Raw genomic sequence first — 22,057 nt, 5'->3', positions numbered from 1 at the left:
CCGTAACATTGTCGTCATCATCAACAACATAGAGCTTCTTGTCCCGTGCTCTTCTTATGCCTGGATTTCTCTCATTTAACAACCTTTCCTGTAGACTCTTCTCTTATCAGTAGGAAAGCATCCTCATTCGCTTTCATAGCTACCGGGTATCTACTGTTTGGCTGCACCTCTACTAACTGAACAGGCCCTACTGATATCATTTGGGTTGTTTCCTTTGTTTTGCTATTATATATGAAGCCAGGAGAGTAACACTACAGACACGTAATTCACACGTGTGTGTATATATATGATATAAGTATACATTTCATATATATGATGAATTATATATAATATAATTTTAGTATATTATATATAAATATATGTATATATAATTCCATTAGGTTATATACATGTTATATATATGATAAACATATCTATATATGCATATAGATATATAGATGAGACCTCATATATGTATGAGCTCAATCCCTGAAGCAGATTGCTGGGTGGAATGGTAAATGCGTTTGTGGATTTGACGGCTATCACCAATTGCCCTCCGCAAGGGTTCTGGCAATTTCTGCTGCTAGCAGCAGTGTCTGAGGGTTGAATTGCCACATAACGTCTATATACTCCAGAACCAGTGTCCTCTTGCTAAGTTCCAGGGAGGGAGAAAAAGGAATGGAAGAAAGGAAGAGCTGTTTATCAGGTACCTACTCGATGCCGGACGCACTCTGCATATACACGTCTGGTCCTCACTGTAAAGCTGTGGGGCGAATTGGCGTCCCTGATTTTTCACTAATGAGGCAGTTTTGTCTCTGACAGGTTAGGGGATTTGTACCACATCTCAGGTAAGTGGGCGAGATCCCTGATGCCAAGGCCGGCTTGGTTTCAGTGCCCCAGAGTTCTGGTGGGCTGGAGGATATCTCAGCAGAGCCCTGGGGTCGTCCTGACAGCGTTCATGAACCAGCAGTGGTGCCAGCAAGGTTCTTAGTGTCCCAACTATTTTATTTTCTTGCCTGCTTTGACATCCACGTGTCACAGCTCAGCCCTTATTAGACGAGCCCCTGGCAGCTCTTCCCCCCTCCCCAACTCTCCACTTCTGCTTGGCGTCCTCCCCAGGTTCCAGCCCTGGGCCCTCACAGGTGATTTTTGAAGTTGGAGCAGGGATCCTCTGGGTCCCCCTCTCCCAGAAGAGCATCTAACCACTCCTCCAGGTCCCGGACCAGCTGCTCCAGCTCTCGCACCTCTTTCTCTAGCTTCTCCAAGAAAACATGCAAGTTTTCCTTCAACCAGGTTCTGATGACATTTATTGGCTCTTCTGTGGGTTCATTGGTCTGGTATTCAAATCCCTGAAAGGCAGACATCAAAACTACATCTTGAGCTTTTTCACATAGGACCCCTTTTTTCGAAAAGCTTCCTGAGACTTTGCAAAAGCTATTCCTTCTGTCTGGAGTGCCATCCCCACCTTCTCCCCTTGGCCAGCTCCTACTTAGCCTTCAAGATCCAGTCACCCACAACACCTCTGGGAAGCCTTCCCAGATTTCCTCAGCCAAACTTGGCATCCCCTCAGCATCTTTTTTGAATATGTTACCTGGGAAGCCACAGGATTCTGGGGATAGTTACATTCTCTGATCCTTTCTGACACCTCCCAACTTCTTCCTGAAACAGGCACAAACATCACCTCTTAACAAGGGCAAATGAGCAGTCATTGAAATAAACATGGTTGGTCATCCCAGTGGGTGAAGAGGGGAGGAGAAGGCAAGCTTTGGAGGGCCTGTTGGCATGCAGCCATCTCCAGAATACCCCTCCTGACTCCGGGTGGGCTCGGCTCCTCCTTTCTCAGCTTCCAGAATGCTCACCTGATATTCCTGTGCCCACGTACAGCACCAAGATCAGCAACGCCAACAGTGTCTGGTGGCAAGAAGAGGAGGAAGGAGGTGACTCACTGGGGGCCAGGCAGGCATCCCTGCTGCCCTCACAGAGGGGTGCTGTAAAGTCATTTTTAGAGCTTAACTTTTTTCCAGTTATCTACGTCATGCATGCTTACTACAAAACCCCCAAACTTTGCAGAAGTAGGTAACATGGCAGCCTAGTGACATTCCACTGGTGTTTTCCCTCCCTTCTCCCTGCTGAGAAGACCCCCCTCTGTTCTCATTCCTTGCCTTGCCTTTCCATTTTTTGCTCTAAATGATCTTTAAGAGGAATCAACTTTATTGTGGTATAATTCACAGACAATAAAATGCACACATTTTAAATGTACAGTTTGATGAGTTTTGACATGTCCACACCTGCGGACTACCATCCCAGGCAAGAGAAAGAACATTTCCATCATCCCAGAAAGTTCCCGTGTGCCCTTTTACAGTCTGTTCCCTCCTTACCCTCACCCTGCCAGAGGGATCCACTAATCTGCTCCGTCACTATGGAGTAGTTTTGCCTGGCCTATAACTTCATGAATGACTTCATAGTCTTTTGCTCAACATAATGATTGTGGGATGTCGCCGTGTTTGTGTGTTCAGTGTTATTGATGAGTAACATATTGTATGAATATGGTACAGTTTATCTCTTTACCTATTGATAGACTTTGGGCTGTTTCCAGTTTCTGACGATCATGAATAAAACTGCTGATGAACACTGGGTACAACTCTGTGTGTGGACGTACGTTCTCATTCTGCTTGGGTTAGTACCCAGAAATGAAAATGCTGGCAGGTGTATGTTTAATTGGATAAGAAACCACCAACTTGTTTCCCAGGGGTTTGAACCAGTTTACATTTCTGCCAGCAACACGAGAATGCTAGTTGCTCCACGTCCCCATCGGGAATCTTCTTGATTTTGGGCATTCTATTAGTTGCGTAGTGGTACCTTGATCTAGTTTTTCTATGTACTTCCCCGACAATTAATGATGTTGTCTTAGTCCATTTGCACTGCTGTAACAAAGTACCACAGACCTGATGGCTTATATAACAGAAATTTATTTCTTAGAATTCTGGGGGCTGGAAATTCGGGATGCAGGAGGGCAGCATGGTCAGGTTCTGGTGAGGGTACTCTTCTGGGTTCCGTCCATTTCCATTATATCTTTACATGGTGGAGGGCAGAGAGAGCTCTTTGGTTTTTGTTGTTGTTGTTGTTATTTGTTTTTGTTCTTTTTTTTTTTTAGCAGGGCACTACTCCAATTCATGAAGCTTCCACTCTCATGAATCATCTCCCAAAGACCCCCAACTCCTAATACCATCACTTTGGGAGCTAGGATTTCAACATATGAATTTAGGGGGGACATAAGCATTCAGTCCATAGCAGATGTTGAGCATCTTTTCATGTACTTACTGACCATAATTCACGTATCTTACTTTTTGGGTGTGTCTATTAAAAACTCAGTTCATTTTTTTATTGGGCAATTTGTCTTCTTATTAAGTTTTAGTAGTTCTTTATTTATTTCGGATATACATTCTTTGTCAGATGCTTGTGTTGTGACTATTTTCTCCAGGTCTGTGGCTTGCTGCTTCATTTTCTTACCAGGGTGTTTGAAAGTTAAGAGGTTTCAACTTTTATGAAGTTCAGATCAAATATATTCCCTTTATGGTTATGCCTTTTATATGCAGTCTAAAAAATTTTGTCTAACTCAAGGTTGTGAAGATTTTTTCCTCTGTTTTCTTCTCGGCATCTTATAACTTTCCATTTAGGTATATGGTCCATTTTGAATTAATTTTTGTATATGATGGGAAGGAAGGGTCAAGATTCTTTTCCTCATATGAATGTCCAATTCTAGAATCATTTGTTTAAAAAGCCTAATTATTCATTGGATTGCATTGCTTTCTGTCAAAAATGCCCACCATATTTATGTGGGTCTGCTTCTGGATTTTATCCTGTTTCATTGATCTATATATCAATCTTTATATCAGTGCTAAATCTGTATTAGTTTGTTGGAGCCGTTATAACAGAATACCACAGACCTAACAACAGAAATTGATTCGTTCACAGTTATGGAGACTGGAAGTCCAAGATCAAGGTGTGAGGCAGGGTTGGTTTCTGGTGAAACTTCTTTCCTTGGCTTCTGGATGGCTGCCTTCTCCTTGTGTCCTCACATGGCCTTTTCTCTGTGCATCCCTGGTATCTCTCTTCTTATCAGCTCATCAGTGCTATTGGAGTAGAGACCCACCTTTTATGACCTCATTTAACCTTAATTATTCCCAAATACAGTTGAGACTTCCACATGTGGATTTTGGAGGACACAGTTCAATCCCTAATAGCTCTCTCCACTGTCACTATGCTTTTCCATCCCTTTCTCTATCTTATGTCAATGCCACACTGTCTAGATGACCATACAGCTTTATCGTAACACTTAAAATCATAGTGTGAGTTTTTTTTTTTAACTTTGCTCCTTTCAAATTTTTTCTGACTACCTTAGATCCTTTGCATTTTCACATATATATGTATATATCAACCTTTGCAGTTTCTATAAAAAAAAAAAACCTGCTGGGATTTTTATTAGTATTGCATTAAAACTGTGGTTCAATTTGGCGAAAAAGAATGTTTCTAAAATATCATACTTTATAATCCGTGATCATGGTGGATCTCTCCATCACATTGTCTTCGGTTATTTTTAGCAATGTTTCATCATTTTCAAGTGTAGAGGCCAGCCTCATTTTTCTGAAGTATTTTATGGGTTTTGATGCTATTAAAAATAGTATCGTTTTCAAATTTTCATTTTCCAATTGTTTGTTGCTAGTCTATAGAAACACAATTGATTTTGTGTCTTATGTGTCTTATGGCTTAATTCTTCCCTTTTTTTCTGGTAGAGTTTAGGATTTTGTATATAAAAAATCATGCTGTCTGGGAAGAAGTTTTACTTCACGCTTTCTACTCTTTATCTTTCAAAAAGTCTTTAGTTTTTTTCTTGTCTTGTAAATTGACTGCAATCACTAGTAAAATGCCAGTGGCAGTGGCGAAAGCGAACATCTTCCTCTTGCGCTGTGTCTTAGGGGGACGGGGTGGGAGTGCTCACCACGAAGTAGAGGGAGTTGTAGCTTTTTCCTTGTTGTCCTTTCTCCACTTTCCTTGTGATCCTACTGTTCTGAGAGTTTTACCAAGAATGAGCGCTGGATCAGTGAAATGCACTTCCCGTATCCACTGGGAGACCAAGTGCTGCCCTTCCTGTCTGATCCTGCGGCACGTTGCGTGGATTGACTCGAATACCTGACCTTCCTGCAGGAAGCCCTGTGTTCATGATGCATTCGCCTTTTTCTGTGTTGCTGGGCTGATTTGCTTCTGTGTGTGGAGGTTGTTCTTTTCAACTATATTCATAGAGAGATTGGATTTTTTTTCTATCTGTTTATGGAGTTTTAGAGTCAAGGTTATGTTGCCCCTTTAAAATGAGTCAGGGAGCATTTCTTCCGCCTCTATTTTATGAAGGAATTTGTGTGAGATTGGCATTATTTCTTTTTCTGTCACATGATCGGTAGAATTTATTGGTGAAATCTTTTGGGCTTGTAGTCATTTGGACTTTCTGTTTCTCCTTGAGTCACTTTTGTAAACTGTGTTGTCCAAGAAGTTTCTACATTTCAGCTAAGTGAGCAAATGCATTGGCGTCCAGTCCCTCCTCGTATTACCTTCATATCTTTTTTTTTAAAGATTTTATTTATTTATTTGACAGATAGAGACAGCCAGCGAGAGAGAGAACACAAGCAGGGGGAGTGGGAGAGGAAGAAGCAGGCTCCCAGCGGAGGAGCCCGATGTGGGGCTCGATCCCAGATCGCCGGGGTCACGCCCTGAGCTGAAGGCAGACGCTTAACGACTGCGCCACCCAGGCGCCCCTACCTTCATATCTTTTTAATGTCTATAGGAGGTATTGTGATAGTTCCCTTTTATTCTTGATATTGGTAATCTGTGTTTTCTCTTTTTTAAAAAATTAGACTATGAAAAATTTACCAATTTTACCAATTTTCAAAGAAAAGGTTTATTAATTTTATTTATTATTTTCATTTTCTATTTCATTAATTTCTGATTTTATCATTGTTTCTTCTTTCTTTCTTTTTTCTTTTTAAGATTTTATTTATTTATTCGACAGAGATAGAGACAGCCAGCGAGAGAGGGAACACAAGCAGGGGGAGTGGGAGAGGAAGAAGCAGGCTCATAGCGGAAGAGCCTGATGTGGGGCTCGATCCCATAACACCGGGATCACACCCTGAGCCGAAGGCAGATGCTTAACCGCTGTGCCACCCAGGCGCCTCTGTTTCTTCTTTCTATCATTGAGTTTAAGTCTTCTTTATTTCCTTCTTAATGTGGAAACTTTGGCCATTGCTGCTGCTGCTGCTGCTGCTTCATTTTTTTTTAGGTTGTTAAAAAAATTCATGTATTTGAGAAGAAGAGAGAACACAAGCAGAGGGGAGGAGCAGAGGGAGAGGGAGAAGCAGATTCACTGCTGAACAGGGAGCCTGATGCGGGGCTTGATCCCAGGCCCCTGGGATCATGACCTGAGCTGAAGGCAGACGCTTAACCACCTGAGCCACCCAGATGCCCCTGGCCATTGCTTCTAAAGTTTTCTTTCTTTCCAAATATATGTATGTATGTGTGTGTGCATGTGTATATATACACATACGTGTCTGTATATGTGTGTGCATTGATGCACGTACATGTCTGTATATGTGCGCTCTCAAATAGATGCCTGAGTGTTCAGGAGTTCCTCTGCTCTAGCTGCGCTGGAATTCCGACAACCTCCAGGATCTCCGCTCTGCTCTCAACCGCAGAGCAACCACTCTGGTGAGAGCGGCTAATCCAGCCCTTTGCATGCACGTCCCAGCCCCTCCAGCAAGGAGTCTGGGGAACCCCTGAGTACGAAGCTCTCTCTTCTCCAGTGATCTGTCCTACAGAGTCCAGTGCGTTAGCTGCCCCCCTCCCCGTCCCCACTCTGCAGCTCAGCAGGACTGCGATGCCAGCTTGGACCGTACCCCTCCGTGCAGCAGCCACTGGGAAAGAGTCGAGTCTCCTGCTCATGAGTCTTCCTTCCCTCCGGACTGCACTCTTGTGCTGCCTGCTGGCCCTCACCTGGGAGCAGCTGCCTCATACGCGTCATCAGTTTTGTGGTTGCTGCAATGGGAGGGCTAGCCTGGCCCCTGTTACTGGCAAGTCTCGTCATGGCATTTTGAGGCAGGATGGAGTGAAGGAGCTGCCTGGAGACATCGTTCGCTGGTACCTGGGTCAGTCCAGGATCATTTAGGAGACTCTGGTGGATGTCCCAGGATTAGGACAGGAGAAAGGGGTCTTTTGGACAGGTGGGAGAAGAGAGAGGGGCAGCCTGACCCTGGGAGGGGCCTGGCCCCCACTCTCACTGGCTTTGTGGTGTGTCTGGGCAGGTCTTAGCACAGCGAATTCAGAGACACCTGTTTTCAACAGGCAATGTGAGTTGGGAGAGTGACAGTGTCAGGGACAAGCAAAAGTGGACAAAAGGTTAAGGCACACACAGTATTGACTAACCCTGAATTTTCCCCAACTCACTAGATGCGGGCTGAGTCAGATTTAATTTGACTTGAAATAACACATTTCTTACCCGCGTTTGTGAAGCAGGATTTAGACCTGCTACCATCACAAAGAAGAGAAAAGATTCGCATGATTTGCCTCTCCCCCAGATAGTTTTCTTTATATATACTAGCAACTATATTATTATCATGATTAACTTCAAAACTAAAAATAAATTACAAAGCAACAATCCGGCAGAGTCTTACAGATACACGGGCGAGTGAAAGAAGCCAGGCATAAAGCTACGCACTGATTCCATTCACATGAAATTCAAGAAAGTACAAAGCTCATCTATGATGATAGAGGTCAGAAATCATGGTTATGTTGGGGAGCGGGGGACGAGCTGGGAGGGGCCCGAAGGAGGCTTCTGGGGCACCGGGAATGTTCCCTAGCTTGACCTGGCGGTGGGGGGGTGTGTGTGGCGGTGACTGCCTGGGCGTGTACGCCCAGTGTAGATTATCGCATTGTACACTTAATTTTAGGGCACTTTTTTTTCCTTAACAATATTCCCTGGGAATCTTTTCACATAAGACACACAGAACTGTTTCATTCTTTAGAATGGTTGTTAAGCATTCCATGCTGAATGCTCTATTTCTTTTTCTTTTTTAAAGATTCTATTTATTTATTTGTCAGAGAGAGAGAAAGGCAGGCAGAGGGAGAAGCAGGCTCCTCACTGAGCAAGGAGCCTGATGTGGGACTCGATCCCAGGACCCTGGGATCATGACCTGATGCTCTGCTATTTCTTTAACAACCCCTCTGTCCATGTACTTTACAGGATGATGTCTTCCCCAGCACACGTGCTGCTGGGTTTGTATTTTGTGCTGTGTGGAAGGCAAAGGGGGAAACAGGGGCAGGAGTAAGTTTTAGTTCTCCTCCTTGTGCTGTCTTGGGGCCTGAGCCAAATCATTTCTTCTCTCTGAGCCTCAATTGCTTCATCTGTAAAATGGATTTTGAAATATGCTGAAAGGTCTTTCAAAAAGAAAAGCTGGGACTTTGTATTCGATCGGTCTGGGAAATGCTGTGGTTAACAAAGAGAAGTGAATTCCTTGCTGCAGAACTTCTCAGTGCCTTCATTATGGGAATGAGCAGTGTAAATCTCCAAGGGGGGTGGCGGACAAGAGCATCGGCATTTCTTGAACCACAGAACTTTTTTGGGGATTTTTCTCAAAAGCGCCTTGCTGGGGTTCGGTATTTATGGAATTCTTTTTAGGAAAAACTGCAGCACGATGAGGTGCCCCCCGAGGCCCCCATCGTGCTGTGAGGTCCAGCACAAGGGAGGAGTTGGAGCATGTGTATTAAATGAACGAGTGAACACAGGTTTTGGAAACGTATAGAGATCAGTCATCCATTGCTCTGCTTAAAACCCCTCAATGTCCTCTTGTTAATCTCAGACCAAAGTCCTGTCTCTTCCCATGGGGTGCAAGGCCTATGTGACATTCCCAGCCCTCTTTACACGCCTGCCTCACTTCTCCACCTGGGAGGCCATGAAGTGCAGGGTAAGCTTGTTAAGAGTCCTGGAATCCGATGGGCCTGGTTTCAAAGGCTGGCAGGTCCTGGCTCTATGGCCATTTTGCTTTTCTGAGCTTTGGTTTATCCATCCGTGAATGAGGTTGTTAATAGCTGCCTCTCGGGCCTGTTGTAAGACATGAAACAGAGAGGGGGTGGGAGCCCTGGGCTGTGCATTGTAGGTGATGACATTTCCCATTTTGACAAAACTCTGCATGAGGTTTGAATTTTAGCCCTAAGAACAAATACTCCAAGAGCTCTACAATTCAGCCGTATCCTATTTATTTCAGTTCGTTCATTCATTCGTTCTTTCGTTCATTCAGCCACTATTACGCACCAAGCACCACTGTAGGCACTAGGGATCTAGGAGGAAACTAAAACAATCCATACATTCTGCTGGGAATGAAATAAGAGAGTCAATCAGTAATGGACTTGGGGAAGAAACCCTGAAACATGCGTGCTGTGTCCCACCAGGTCGGGCTCCAGGGAGAGTCGGGCTGAAGGCCTCCTCTGACTTTGAGGGCCTTACGGTCTGCAGTGGCAAAGGGAGCCCCGATGGGAGGAAGGCAGCATACATCTGGTCTGGCCTCACCTGTTTCTTGTCCTCACAGCGACTGCCCCTTCTCCTTTCAAACAGCTCCGCTGCCACTCGCCCCCTGCTGCCCACCTGTTGGATCACCATGGCCTCGGGTCAGGCTGTCTGGGTAGAACAAGGTACCCCCACCTGACAGGCAGATGGGTACCCTCCTCCTTCCTGGCCCCTGGTCACCAGGCATCCCTCAAACACTGAATTCTGATGTCATAGAAGATGGGAGACAGCAAGGCCCCCACCTTGTCATCACCCTGATTTTTATTCCAGTCCCTCACATTTTTTTTCACATAAATGTAAAAAACAAAAACCAGAAAAAAGTGCATCAAAATATTATATTTCAGGATGATAATTTTTCTGATATTTTTCTTCTGTATCTTCAAATGTTTAGTAAAATGCGAGTTTTTAAGTACAAAACAATAAAACTTTTAGCTGAACTCTTTACTGAGATAGTTGTAACCACACATGCAATAGTAAGAAGTAATACAGGAGATCCGGTGTACCTTGCACCTGGCTTCCCCCGGCGGTAACATCTTGCACCCGCTGTGATACAGTATTACAGCTGGGGTTTGCCACCGATGCGATCTATCCATCTTATTCACATCTCTCCTGTTTTACTTGTACTCATTTGTGGATGTGTATTTAATTCTAAATATTTGTCGTGTGTGTAGGTTTGGGTATCCATTGCTACAGTCAAGATACAGAATTCCCAAGCCAGACGGTTTTTGTGTTGCCCTTGGATGCCCCCCGCCCTCCCTCTGTCCCCTCTCCCCCACTGGCAATGACGAATCTGTTGCCCATTTCTAAAATTTTATCTTTTCAAAAATGCTAAATCAAATATGCAAACTTTGGATGTTGGCTTTTCTGTACTTAGCATAAATCTCCAGAGATTCATCCAGATTGTTGAGTGTATCAGTAGTTCGTTTCTTTTTATCGCCACATTGTACCCCATGGCATGTACGCACACAGTTGTTGAACCATTCATCCACTGAAGGACGTCTGGGCTATTCCCGGTTACTGGCCCTCATGAATAAAGCTGGTGTGGATATTCTTGCACAGTTTTTGTGTGAACCTATGTTTTCATTTCTCTGCGATGCCTTAGATGGAAATTGCCATGTTTTATGGTAATTGCATAATAGTTTTGTTAAGAAACTATCAAACTGTTTTCTTGAATGGCTGTACCGTTCACATTCCCATCAGCAGTGTATGAGCAATACCGTTTCTCCTCGTCCTTGCCAGCACTTGGTGTTTTCATTAGTTTTTATTTTAGACATTTTGGTAGGTATATGGAGATATCTCATTGTGGTTTTGGTTTTCATTTTCCTGCTAGTTAATGATGTCAAACTTCTTTCATGTGCTTATTTGCCATCTCTATCTCCTCTTCAGTGAAATATGTGTTCATGTCTTCTGCTCATTTTCTTTTATTTTTATTTTAAGATTTATTTATTTATTTGAGAGAGAGAAAGAGAGGGAGAGAGAACACATGGGGAAAGGGGCAGCGAGAGAATATCCAAGCAGACTCCTGCTGACCATGGAGCCCGACTCTGGGCTCGATCCCACGACCCTGAGATCATGACCTGAGCCGAAACCAAGAGTTGAAGGCTTATTCAACTGAGCCATCCAGGCACCCCTCCTGCCCATTTTCTAACTGGCTTCGTTTTTTTACACTTGAGTTTTGAGAGTTTTTTGTACCTTCTAGATACTAGTCCTTTTTGAATATATGTTTGTAAATATTTTCTTCCAGTCTGTATTTTGTCTCTTCATCCTCTTCATATGGACTTTTGCAAAGACAAAGTTTTTAACTTTAAAAAGGTCCAACTTATCAATTTCTCTTTTATGAACATGTTTTATTTTGTGTCAAGTCTAAGAACTCTTTGCCTAGCCCTAGAAACCGAAGATTTTCTCCTATTTTAAAATGTTTACAGTTTTATGTCTTACAGCCCAGTCCATAATTTGTTTGGAGTTGATTTTTATATATGATCGAGGTTCTTCCCCCCCCCCTTTTTTTGCCTATGGATGTCTAATTGCTCCAGCACCATTTGTTGAAAATGCTATCCTCCTTCCTTCTTTGAATTCCTTTTGCACCCTTTAAAAAAACCATTTGCTCATATTCCTGTGGGTCTATTTTTGGGTTCTGTTCTGTTTCATTGATCCATGTATCTAGCCTGCTACCGGTATCACATTGTCTTGGTTACCGTGGCCATACAGCAAGCCTTAGTATTAAGTGGAGTGATTTCTCCCACTTTGTTCTTCTTTGTCAAGATTGCCTCAGCACTTCTAGGCCCTATGTTTTTCTATATCAACTACAGAAGAAGTTTGTTTACAGCTAGAAATAAAAAAACAACAACAGCAAAAAACCAAAACACCCTTGCTGACTGGGATTTTTCTTTTTTTAAAGATTTTATTTATTTATTTGAGAGGGAGAGAGAGAGGACAAACATGAGTGGGGGGAGGGGCAGAGGGAGAGGGAGAAGCTGACTCCCGGCTGAGCAGGGAGCCCCACGTGGGGCTTGATCCTAGGACCCTGAGATCATGACCTGAGCCGAAGGCAGAAGCTTAGGTAAGTCACCCAAGTGCCCCGCTGGCTGGAATTTTGATAGCAAATGCATTAAACCTACAGATCACTTTGGGGAGAACTGACATCTTCACTATGGTGTGTTTCCCAATCCATGAACATAGTATGCCTCTCCATTTACTTAGGTTTTCTTTGATCAGCATTTTGTAGTTTTCAGCATACAGATCCTATATGTGTTTTGTCAAATGTATATTTAAATATTACATTTTTTGAGGGTGCCTGAGTAGCTCAGTCGGTTAAGCAGCTAACTCTTGGTTTCGGCTCAGGTGGTGATCTCGGGGTAGAGAGATCGAGCCCCATGTCAAGGCTCTGTGCTCAGCGTGGAGTCTGCTTCGCCCCTGCTTGTGTTCTCTTTCTCTCTAAAATAAATACATAAATCTTTAAAAATAAATATTTCCTTTTTTTGACTTCTCTCATATTTTATTCATTTAAAATTTTTAAACTTTTTCCTTTACTATCAATTATTTTTTTAAAAAGTTTTTATTTAAATTCCAGTTAATATATAGTGTAATATTAGTTTCAGATGTACAATATAGTGATTCAGCACTTTCATAGACAGTCCCTATCTACCAAATTTCCTGTGTTAAGAAATCATTAATTTTCAACATTTTTATGAGCTAACTTTCCCAAAGTTACACATATGCACCTTCTGATTAGCACCTAGATAACTTTAATTCATTGAGCACCTACTATGTTAGTCATTTCACCAGCTGATTTTATTACATCTTCTCTAGGCTATAATTCTGTAAATACTTGGGGATTAAATCTGTTTTACTAGCCATTGTGTCCCTAAGTCCCATTATGCAGCCTGCTATATACTAAATGTTCAGTAAAGATATTTGTTGAATGGATGAATAATGAGCAACTTCAGACTGTGGGCTCTGAGAGGCCATGAACTGCGTCTGGTGAATACATTTTTGTATTCATCGTACTTGGCTCAGTAAATATTTGTTGAATGAGTAAAGCAGGTGGTATGATTTTAATTTTGCCAACGAAGAAGCTGAGCCCCAGAGAGGCTAAGGAAGGATATTAGCCATAGTGGCTGTTACGTACTGAGTACTGACTCAGTGCCAGACCCTATGTTAAGTGTTTTCCATACATTATCTCATTTAATCCTTGCAACTGCCCTGCAAGGTCAGTGTCGTCAGTCTCTCTGTGGGGGACGTTACTGTCTTTATTCAAGATCACATACTGTACCTGGGGGCTGCGTGCAGTTCTATTTAATTCCAAAGTCTTTTAGCTGACCACTATGAGTTAATGTGATTTCAGCCAAAAGCAAAGAAAGTTGCCTTTCTTGTTATCCTTTGTGGCTTTATTGTGGATAAGTAGATGTGGGATTCCCATTAAACTTTTTGAAATATCGAAAGTAGCTTTATTCTCTCCTCTCTGTCCAACTCCATGACTACCTTAGCTTAGCACTTAGGGATTTCATACAATCTCCTTTCCTTCTCTTTCCCCCTTCTTCCACATCCACAGCTTCCCTTTTCTTATTATGCACAGCTAAGACCTTTCGAGAAATGACTAAGTACCAGGCACTGTGCTTCACATATATTGGCTCACTGTATTATCGTTACAAGTCTAGGTAGTGAATAATATCATTATCCCCATTTTACAGATGAGGGGACTGAGGCTCACAGTGGTTAAGTTACTTTCTCAAAGTTACGCAGCTAGTGAGAGCCAGGGCTGAGATCTGAACCCTGTGGGTCTATTCAACCCACCAGGCTCTTGATTGCCATGAGATAATGCCTTTTCCTTGGGAAAACACAAGATACCAGAAAAAGAGAGACCTGCCCAAGCCAGTTGGAGCTAAGGGATCAGATCTCAACCGTCTTGCTCCCACCCAGGGTTTCTTTAAAAGATCATTTGCATCATCTTGGTGGTCTTGCAAGTACCATGGCAGCTATTGGCTTCTTGGGTTTTACTTCACACAGACATTTCAGATGCCAAATGCAGCTACTCCAAGACTGGGCATTAAACTAATTATGATGCATGGAAAGTAATGAATTACAGTCATGGAAAGAGAAGGTGACCAGAAACTTTTTCTGGGAAACCCAATGAATTCTTCCAGGAAACTGCTCTGAAGAACAGCAATGAGTGGGGAAGCTTCTGGGATTAGTTGGTAGGTTCATTTCCTGGGGATTCGGCCTCAGGGCAGGGAAGAGGGGGAAAGAACAGCCCTGCCTGGCCCTCAGAGTGCATGCCCAGGAGCTGGCCAGGGTTGGGGGCTGGGAAGCATCCATGCTGGGCCCTGTGCCTCCCAGCCTACCCAGGCCTCCCATTTCCCAGTAAAGGAAGAAGGCGGGGATAAGAAAGGAAGAGGGGTGCTGTGGACAAGGGAATTAGGCTTCCTGAGTGAATGTGGGAATAAACGGGGGAGGGAGGGAATGAATGGAAAATGTGTGAATGAATAGTGTTCCAGGCAAATAACTAATTGAAAGATCACATCCTGCCAAGGGAGAGGTCTGCCCCATACCTAACAAGCGTAGGCCAAGCAGTGCTGTATGCTTAAAGTGTGGTCACTCAGACACATCTGGGTTCAAATCCTGATGTCACTGTAACATGTCCCTAGGGAAGGTGACATCCTGTCTCTGAGTCTCAGACATCTGGAAACTGAAGCCAGTGCTCCTGTGTCTTGTGGGGTTATTGGGAGGGTTCAGTGGGATGCACTGATGGGGCAGTGCCAGGCTCACAGTAGGAACCTCGCCTCCTACTTCTCTCCCTCCCTCTCTCCTTTCCCATTTTCCCTCTCTCTCTTCCTCACTTCTCCAAAGATTTATTGACTGGCTGCTCCTACGGCAACTCAATGCAGACGTCTGTCCCAGTGATTTAAGAACGCAAAGACCTTCTATGAGAAGTGTACTCAGAAAACGGATACAAATGGTAGAATGGGCAAGCCTGGAGAGGAGTGGGTGGGGACTAACGGAGGGGGGCAGTGGAGGAAGGGGATGAAATGGCTTCATAAAAGGGGCAGGCACTTTTGACTAGCTGCAGGGGAAAAGAAAGGCTGTCTGGAGAGACTGAGCATCATGGGCAAAGACCTCCCAGCCTGGGCCTTACACAGGAACCCAGTCCTCCTCTGGGTCTGGGGCCTACCTTTAGTCTGATGGAAGAAAGACTTGTATTTGTAATAAGAATTGCAAACTCAGATGCATCGAGGTACTGAACCATTAATAAAATTAGGGGAGTGGGCTGGGTGTACAACCAACAGGCCTGGCGAGGCCTGGCAGGTTATAACACGCATGTCTAGGAGGGCCAACCAATCATTGCCATGAATCTGTGGGGTCCAGTGTCGCAAGATCTGATTGTTTACAAGAGAAGTTAGAAAGTCAGGCTTTTATGTGAAGTCTCCTGACTTATAAATGTTGGCAACAAATTCAACTTTGGGAAAAAATACACCACTTGGGTAAAATGCAGGCCATTGGTTTGTGAACTCTGATTTATTATGCGTCGGCTGTGTGACAGGCACTGTACTGGGCCCAGATATGGCTTGTCCATAATCCTTACAACAGCCCCGCCACATGGGGCTTCTTATCTATGATGGCAAAAGCAACAGAAGCCCCAAAGGCTAACTAAAATCAGAAAAGGAAATTTTGGAGGAATGTCCAAGGGGTGGTCCTGGGATCGAGGAGGAGACTGAAGATCCAGGGAGAGGAATAGCTGTTAGAACCACAGACCAGGGCAGATCAGAGAAACAGTCTGAGCCCAGGACTATATATGGGGGCAAGTGTAGGCTCTCAGCAGTTGGATTCCAACACCAAGAAAGAACTCTAAAATTTTGGGGTGTCTGCATCAGTTACCTCTGGGTTCTGTAACAAATTGCAGCAAAGTGGGTGGCTTAAAACAGGAGAAATTCATGTTCTCATGGTTCTAGAGACCAGAAATCCCACATCTGTATCACAGAGCTGAGATCAGGGCATCAGCCTGGCCGTGCTCCCTCCAGAGACTCTCCCTCCAGGAGAATCTGTTCCTGGCCTCTTCCAGCTTCTGGTGGCTGCCAGCACTCCTTGGCTTGTGGCCACGTCACTCCAACCCCTGCCTCTGTGGTCACATGGTGTTCTCCTCTTACAATAGGAAGTGTGTGTGCCATTTTCCTCTTATAAGGATCCATAGATTACACTGGGGCCCACCTGGACAAGCCAGGGTAATCTCCTCATCTCAAAATCCAGAATGTAATGACAACAGCAAAGTCTTTTTCTACAATATAACATAGCATTCGCAGGTCCCAGGGAGGCAAGGCTATCTTTGGGGGACTTTTTCCTACCATGGTGACTTTGGGACATTCCCTTGACATTCTATGCTCTGAACAGAGGCAATCTCTAGGCTGGGTTCCTGGCTGCTAGGAGGCAGGGAGGGGGTCGGCACTTCTGTTTCTTTTGCCGTGGAAGGCAGGGCTGAACCATCCCTCCGAAACTCACATGATGGGCGATTCCTTTCAGAGAAGGAGGGATTTGGGATGCGGATTGAGCGACCAGCATCATGAGGACAGAGACCATACCCCTGTCATCCTCCGTGGCATCCCCAGAACTTAGTATAATACCTGGCACTTAGTAGGTGCTTGGTATCCGTTAACGGCTTGCTGCCTCCAACATTTGTACTCTCACCCTGTTCACTGCTGCACATGGCACCCGGGATGGCAGATGAGGGAGGGGTAAATATATACATTAATATGCAGCCTTGGCATCTGCCTGTCTGCTGGGGACAAGGGCCACACCAAAAATACCCTTCTGCATGCCCCATTAACCAGAGGGCTAAAAGAACTGTGATCAGTGGACCAAAAAAAAAAAAAAAAAAAAGCGGGATTAATTTATGAGGCGTTCTGCTGCCTGGATGGCTCATTGCATACCCGTTTTGGCAACGTCGCCCCGTAATGTGCTTCTAGACTTACTGTACTTCGACATCCAGGGGCTCTTTTGTAATATGCCAAATATTCCGCCGTTATTGTTCTAGGCACCTCCTGTTGGTCATTGGGCTAATTTATTTCAGTCGGAATTTCAGGACCAGACACAACTCTTATTACTCACTGCTTCGAAGAGGGAATAAAAGAGCAATTGATATTTGGAAAAATGAAAAATATGTCCAGAATACTTTGGGCCCTGAGGCCAAGAAGAAAAAAAAAAAAAAACGGGGGGAAAGCTGGAGGGAAAAATAAGGCGGGCTCACCTCGTAATGCACTCTGTCGTGGCTTGTCTCGGAGACATGGAGTCTAGAATGTCTGCAGACAAATGAATCAACGGCAGGGCTCTGAATTCCTCAGACACCTGGGTCCTTCCGCACATGACTTCAGCCTCCACCTGCAGGAGCAGGGGTAGGAAAGGCGGCAGCGGGGAGCGCTCACCTCCATGAGTTGAGTGTGTTAAATCGGGCCTCAGGTGGCGGTGAGCGAGAAACCCCGGTGGGGCTGTTGAATTCCTAAGGCCACTTGCTCCTAAATCCAAGACTCTTCGTGGAAAATAAGCCGAGGAAGAGAATTCTGAGACGTGACAGCTGGGCCCCTTGATTTCAGGAGCTAAAGCATGAGGAGGGATCTGTACAGACGATCAAGAGGCACCCCGGTGCTCCTGGCAGTGGCCTTGCTGGGGCTGGAGGGGCCGATGTCTCCTTCGCCACGGGAGACGCCGGTGCGTGTCAGTGTGAACTCCGTGGCTTCGCTGTTCCTAGAAGTCCTGGTTGGATGCTGGGCTCCTGGCAGACAGAGGGGCTTCTGCGGAGACAGGGAAGAGGGGCACGGCGTTGGCTCAGTGCTAGCCAGCAAAAGCTGCACAGTGGGGTGACATGCGAGCACGTGAAGGGGGGTCTTTACCCGCTTTGGGCTTTCTTTAAAGAAACCGTGATGCAGCAGTGGTTAGGGTCCCAGGCCGTAGAGCCAGGCAGTCCTGAGGACAAATCGCACCCTCCTCATTCATTCGCTGTGAGACCCTGGACTGCGCCCTCTAGCTTGCCGGGCCTCAGTCTCCTCATCTGTACGGTGGGCGTAAAGATAGCTGTTTCTCGCAGGATGCTTGTAAGGGAAACAAGTTAATGCGTGTAGAACTCTTGGCCTGTAGGGATAATAGCCGCTCCCTCTGATGGCACACTTACGGTCAGGTGTCACATTGAGCGCTTGGCTTTCCTTCTCTCGTGGAGCCCTCACAGCGACTCTGACTCTGTGAGGCAGAAACTGCCACCATCTATGTCTTACAGACGGGAAAACTGAGGCTAAGGGAGACTCAGGATCACGCAAATAGGCTATGAACTAAGGCCTGTGCGTGCTCAGAACCTGGGCTCTCAACAGCCACTGTCTTACATGAAGACGAGACCTTAAAGGGAAGCGCGTGCAGCCAGAAGCATATGCGGTGAGGTAAGAAGGGACAGAGCCCCTTGAAAGGCGCCACATAGTCTCAGTTCCTGCAGTGATGGGAAAGGCCACCGTGTCCCCATCTGAGCACAAGTCAAAGTCATTGCAGGAGCACGCTGAACCGAAAGATCCTTTTAAACAGTACAGTTACCCTCAGAGGGGCAGGACGCCCACTCTAGGAGGGACGTATGGCAGCGGAGCCCCAGGGAAGGGGGGCAGGCTTGGTCCCTGGTGCTGGGTTGGGAGGGCAGCACTGTTTTGGTATGTTCTGGAAGTTTCATTCCCTCTCTGATTGTGTACGTTTGCACTGAGTAAGGTCGATGGCAGGGCCATGGATGGGGAGCCCCTTGAAGGTGCTGCCGATGCGTGGCATTCCTGGCACGCAGTGAGGGCTCAGTGTCTGCCAGATGGACGTGGCCGAGGGTGAGTGTCCGGGCTTGGCAAACAGCCCTCCGAGCCCCGCCTTGCGTTGAAATGGCTTCAAGATGAGACCAAAACATCTGTGTCTGGGACGTTTGTCAGCAGAATGCTGCCCATTTCGGACTGCCCATGCTCCCAGACAGGCCCTGTGTCCTGCCCCAGGGGGCTCCTGAGAAGGGCTGGGTCTGCGCTTGGGAGACCTGCCCTAGACCTGTGGCTTGGGAGCCTCAGGCCAAGGTCATAAAAACAGAGTGAGGGTGTAGACGCGGCCTGAAATGAGGCTCCCGCAGACCTTGAGCCAGTTTCTTTTTGTTTTAAGCTGTTTTGGGTTTCTGGCGATCGGGAAAAGAGGGATCACTGACACAATAGCTGCATGTCAGGTTGTGCTTTTATAAGGAACACCATGAAACCCTTTTCTGTGTCCCAAGACGCCTCCTGGGCTTTGTGGATGAGCCTTGCAACCCAGTTCAAAGGAACCTTTGATGGGATTGGATGGGGGGGCAGGGCAGGACGAGGAGGGTGTGTCATGGGCCTACGTAAGATGAGCCCACAAGAAACTTCAGGGGGCGCGGGGTCCTGGAATCCAGCCGACACAGGGGCTCCGGTGGCCATCCTAGGAGCAGGTCCTGTGGGCGTGGCTAGGGCCGATGCAAGGCGAACCATAGAGGCAGGAGATCAGTGCGCTGACTCTGTGTAACTGCATGGGCTCTTCGCTTCTCTGTGCTGCCTTAGTTTCCTTATCTGTAAAAGGGGGACAACAATGCTATCATCTGTTTCACTGGGCCATCGTGTCAAAGTTGGGGCAAGCATGGGCTCTCCAAATGGGGTGGGTTGGGGTGGAAGGTGGCAGAGCTGTATATGCTATCAGTCCCTGCTCCGATGACAATAGCAATTACAGCAGTCAGGATGGTTGGGATAACAGCGGCTAATATGACTAAGCTCGTGATCGTGTGGCGTCTGACGAGCCCGATTTCCCATGACCCTCACAACCACTCTCTGGATACATGTCATTTTTCTTATGTTGCACATGAGGAATCAGACCCCAAGTCCATAACCACCAAGCCACACCAGCTCCTAAGAAGCGTCCTCCTGGTAAACACCCCGACAGGCAAATCTAAATTTTACTCCCCATTCGAGGCCTGGCGGGAGCCCACCTCCTTGGTAGAGCCCTTCACCCACAGTGATCTCTCCCTACCCATCTGGCCCACAGACAGATGTTTAAATTTTTTAAAAAGCTGTCAATATTTAAAAATTAAGAGCCTTTATATACACATCCAGACTTCTGGCTTTTCTTGAAGAATGAGAAATCTGGCCACACTGCCTTCGGCTCCCACATGACGACACTTGCCTGGTGCTGGCAACTGCCTTTAGATGGGGCCTGGGCTCTCCTGTCATCCACGAGCCACTGCTCTGCTCCCTGTCTGGTCTGAAGGCATGTGGCTTCATGCATCTTACTCCCTATCTAGTTGTTCAATCACAACACCTTGGATTATTAGCAAATACTTCCTATCACTCTTTGCTGCCCACTGTGCTGACACTAGCTCCTATGTGGGGGGGGGGGGATGCTCTCTATGTTTTTAGAGTCCCTCCTGTCTGGGGCCTTGTGCCAGCCCCAGGGTTCATGACCTGTAATTCCCCGTTGATTGGATTAATGAAAGCAGGTGACAAACACTGTTTTCTTGGAAGTCCCCAGACAGAGGTCTGGGAAGGGATTCAGTGACGTCAGAGAAGTCTCCGTCCGTCTACTACAGTGGTGGGGTGGTGGAGATGAACCCACTTCATATTAAGCCCCTGTTGGGTACCAGGCACAGTGGAAGGATTCATGCAAACATCATCTCCCTGAGCCCTACACTTCCCTGAGACGGAGGTCAGTACCCCCATTTTACAGGATGAGGAAAATCAGAAGCCTCCGAAGTGAAGAGGCTCGCCTAAGGGCAGAACAGCTTGCTGGTGGCAGAGTCGGGATTCGAACCCAGGTCTGTTGACTCCCACGTCTGATTCTTTCCACACACACCCTGGGCCAACTCTCCACACCAGGCCCCCTCTCTGCCAAAGAGAAGACCTTTGCGATGTTTTGTGTCCTTGAAGGCAAACCAAAAGAATTCCCTACAACTCGCTGCTGGCATTTCAAGTATTGGTTTATGGGTTTTTTGGTGAGAATGCATCCAGGGGCCTATCACCCTCAGTGAAATAGATACTTTTCCAATCAAAGAGTCAAACCAGAACTTGGCTTCTTAGAAAACCACTCGTCTGGAATGCTTGCCAGGGACCAGATGGTCCCACAGTTCAGATTTTAAAAACTGTCTCAAATGTATGGAGAGACCTTTAGGGTGGAGGGTGGGAAAGGCGCATACCTTGCTACGGAAATATACAGACGTTCAAGTCTTCGGGACTCCTCGGCTGGCTAGAGTCAAGTCAGCCCTTTTGTGGCATTCTCAGGGGTCTCGCTGCCTCGCTGAACCAGAAACAAGCTTTTATTTTATGGGACTTTTCTTTCATGAAACAAAAACAGCAATTAAAGAGAAAAACCTTCTATAAACAAGTGTCTATAGTTCTCGTTTGCTTAACTTTTTCCAACCTTATGAAAAATTGGAACTGAAATCGTCTTCTGAAGGAAGGTTCGGGAAGTATTTTCTTTCAGGTTCATTCAAAATAGTCACACCCCCTTCTCCACCCCTTCCCGAATTCTGATGTTTCCAATGGTCTCCTCCATATCCTGGAGACTAATAATGTGGTGTGTTTTCATTATCTTTTGCCACAAGCATAGGGACATGCAAATGACTTTGAGTATGTCCTCGCCCCAAATCTGGATGGAATATGAGACCCCCAAATACTTTGACCATGTGGACTGAAGAGGTTGGTTAATTCTGTCCAAGAACCAGTTGTGGGCTGGTTAGGGACTGGTTGATTCGTTCCAAACGGTCAAGTGAGGATGGGGAGCCGACATAACCTGTGGTTCGTAAAGGTTTCCCTTAACCCTTCCTGAGTTTTGATCTGAGGTTTATACACACAGAAATTATGTGTGGGGTGGAGCCCAGCCAGAAAGTCTCTGAGAAAACTCCATCTTACACATTTTCTTTGAGACGGCCAGACATAAATCTTTGAGGATATCCGTCTTCCTAACAGAGCGGCTGGATTTTATGGT

General features: G+C 45.8%; 1 protein-coding gene across 1 annotated transcript; it reads right to left on the bottom strand.

Moving 5' to 3' along the window:
- Window positions 1–1,115: 1,115 nt before the first annotated feature.
- SMIM23 (small integral membrane protein 23) lies at window positions 1,116–9,676 on the bottom strand. Its single transcript, XM_026510666.2, has 4 exons — window positions 9,587–9,676; window positions 1,839–1,890; window positions 1,571–1,638; window positions 1,116–1,328 (listed from the first exon to the last, which is right to left on the bottom strand). The coding sequence occupies exons 1-4, from the start codon at window positions 9,674–9,676 to the stop codon at window positions 1,116–1,118; spliced, it is 423 nt and encodes a 140-aa protein (XP_026366451.1).
- Between the last annotated feature and the right edge of the window lie 12,381 nt (window positions 9,677–22,057).

This window comes from Ursus arctos, unplaced genomic scaffold (assembly GCF_023065955.2).
Source record: "Ursus arctos isolate Adak ecotype North America unplaced genomic scaffold, UrsArc2.0 scaffold_15, whole genome shotgun sequence".
NCBI lineage: Eukaryota > Metazoa > Chordata > Mammalia > Carnivora > Ursidae > Ursus > Ursus arctos.
Note: the sequence above shows the minus strand (reverse complement) of the source record. Positions and strands in the feature narration are given on the sequence as shown.

Bases quoted from the DNA above. Each gene is read 5' to 3' on its own strand.
- SMIM23 (XM_026510666.2), bottom strand. From the start codon at position 9,676: ATGGTGATCCAACAGGTGGGCAGCAGGGGGCGAGTGGCAGCGGAGCTG. The intron at 1,639-1,838 runs GTGAGCATTCTG...TGCCTGTTTCAG, and splicing joins CGTGGGCACAGGAATATCAG to GAAGAAGTTGGGAGGTGTCA. The intron at 1,329-1,570 runs GTAACATATTCA...TCTGCCTTTCAG, and splicing joins AGAATCCTGTGGCTTCCCAG to GGATTTGAATACCAGACCAA.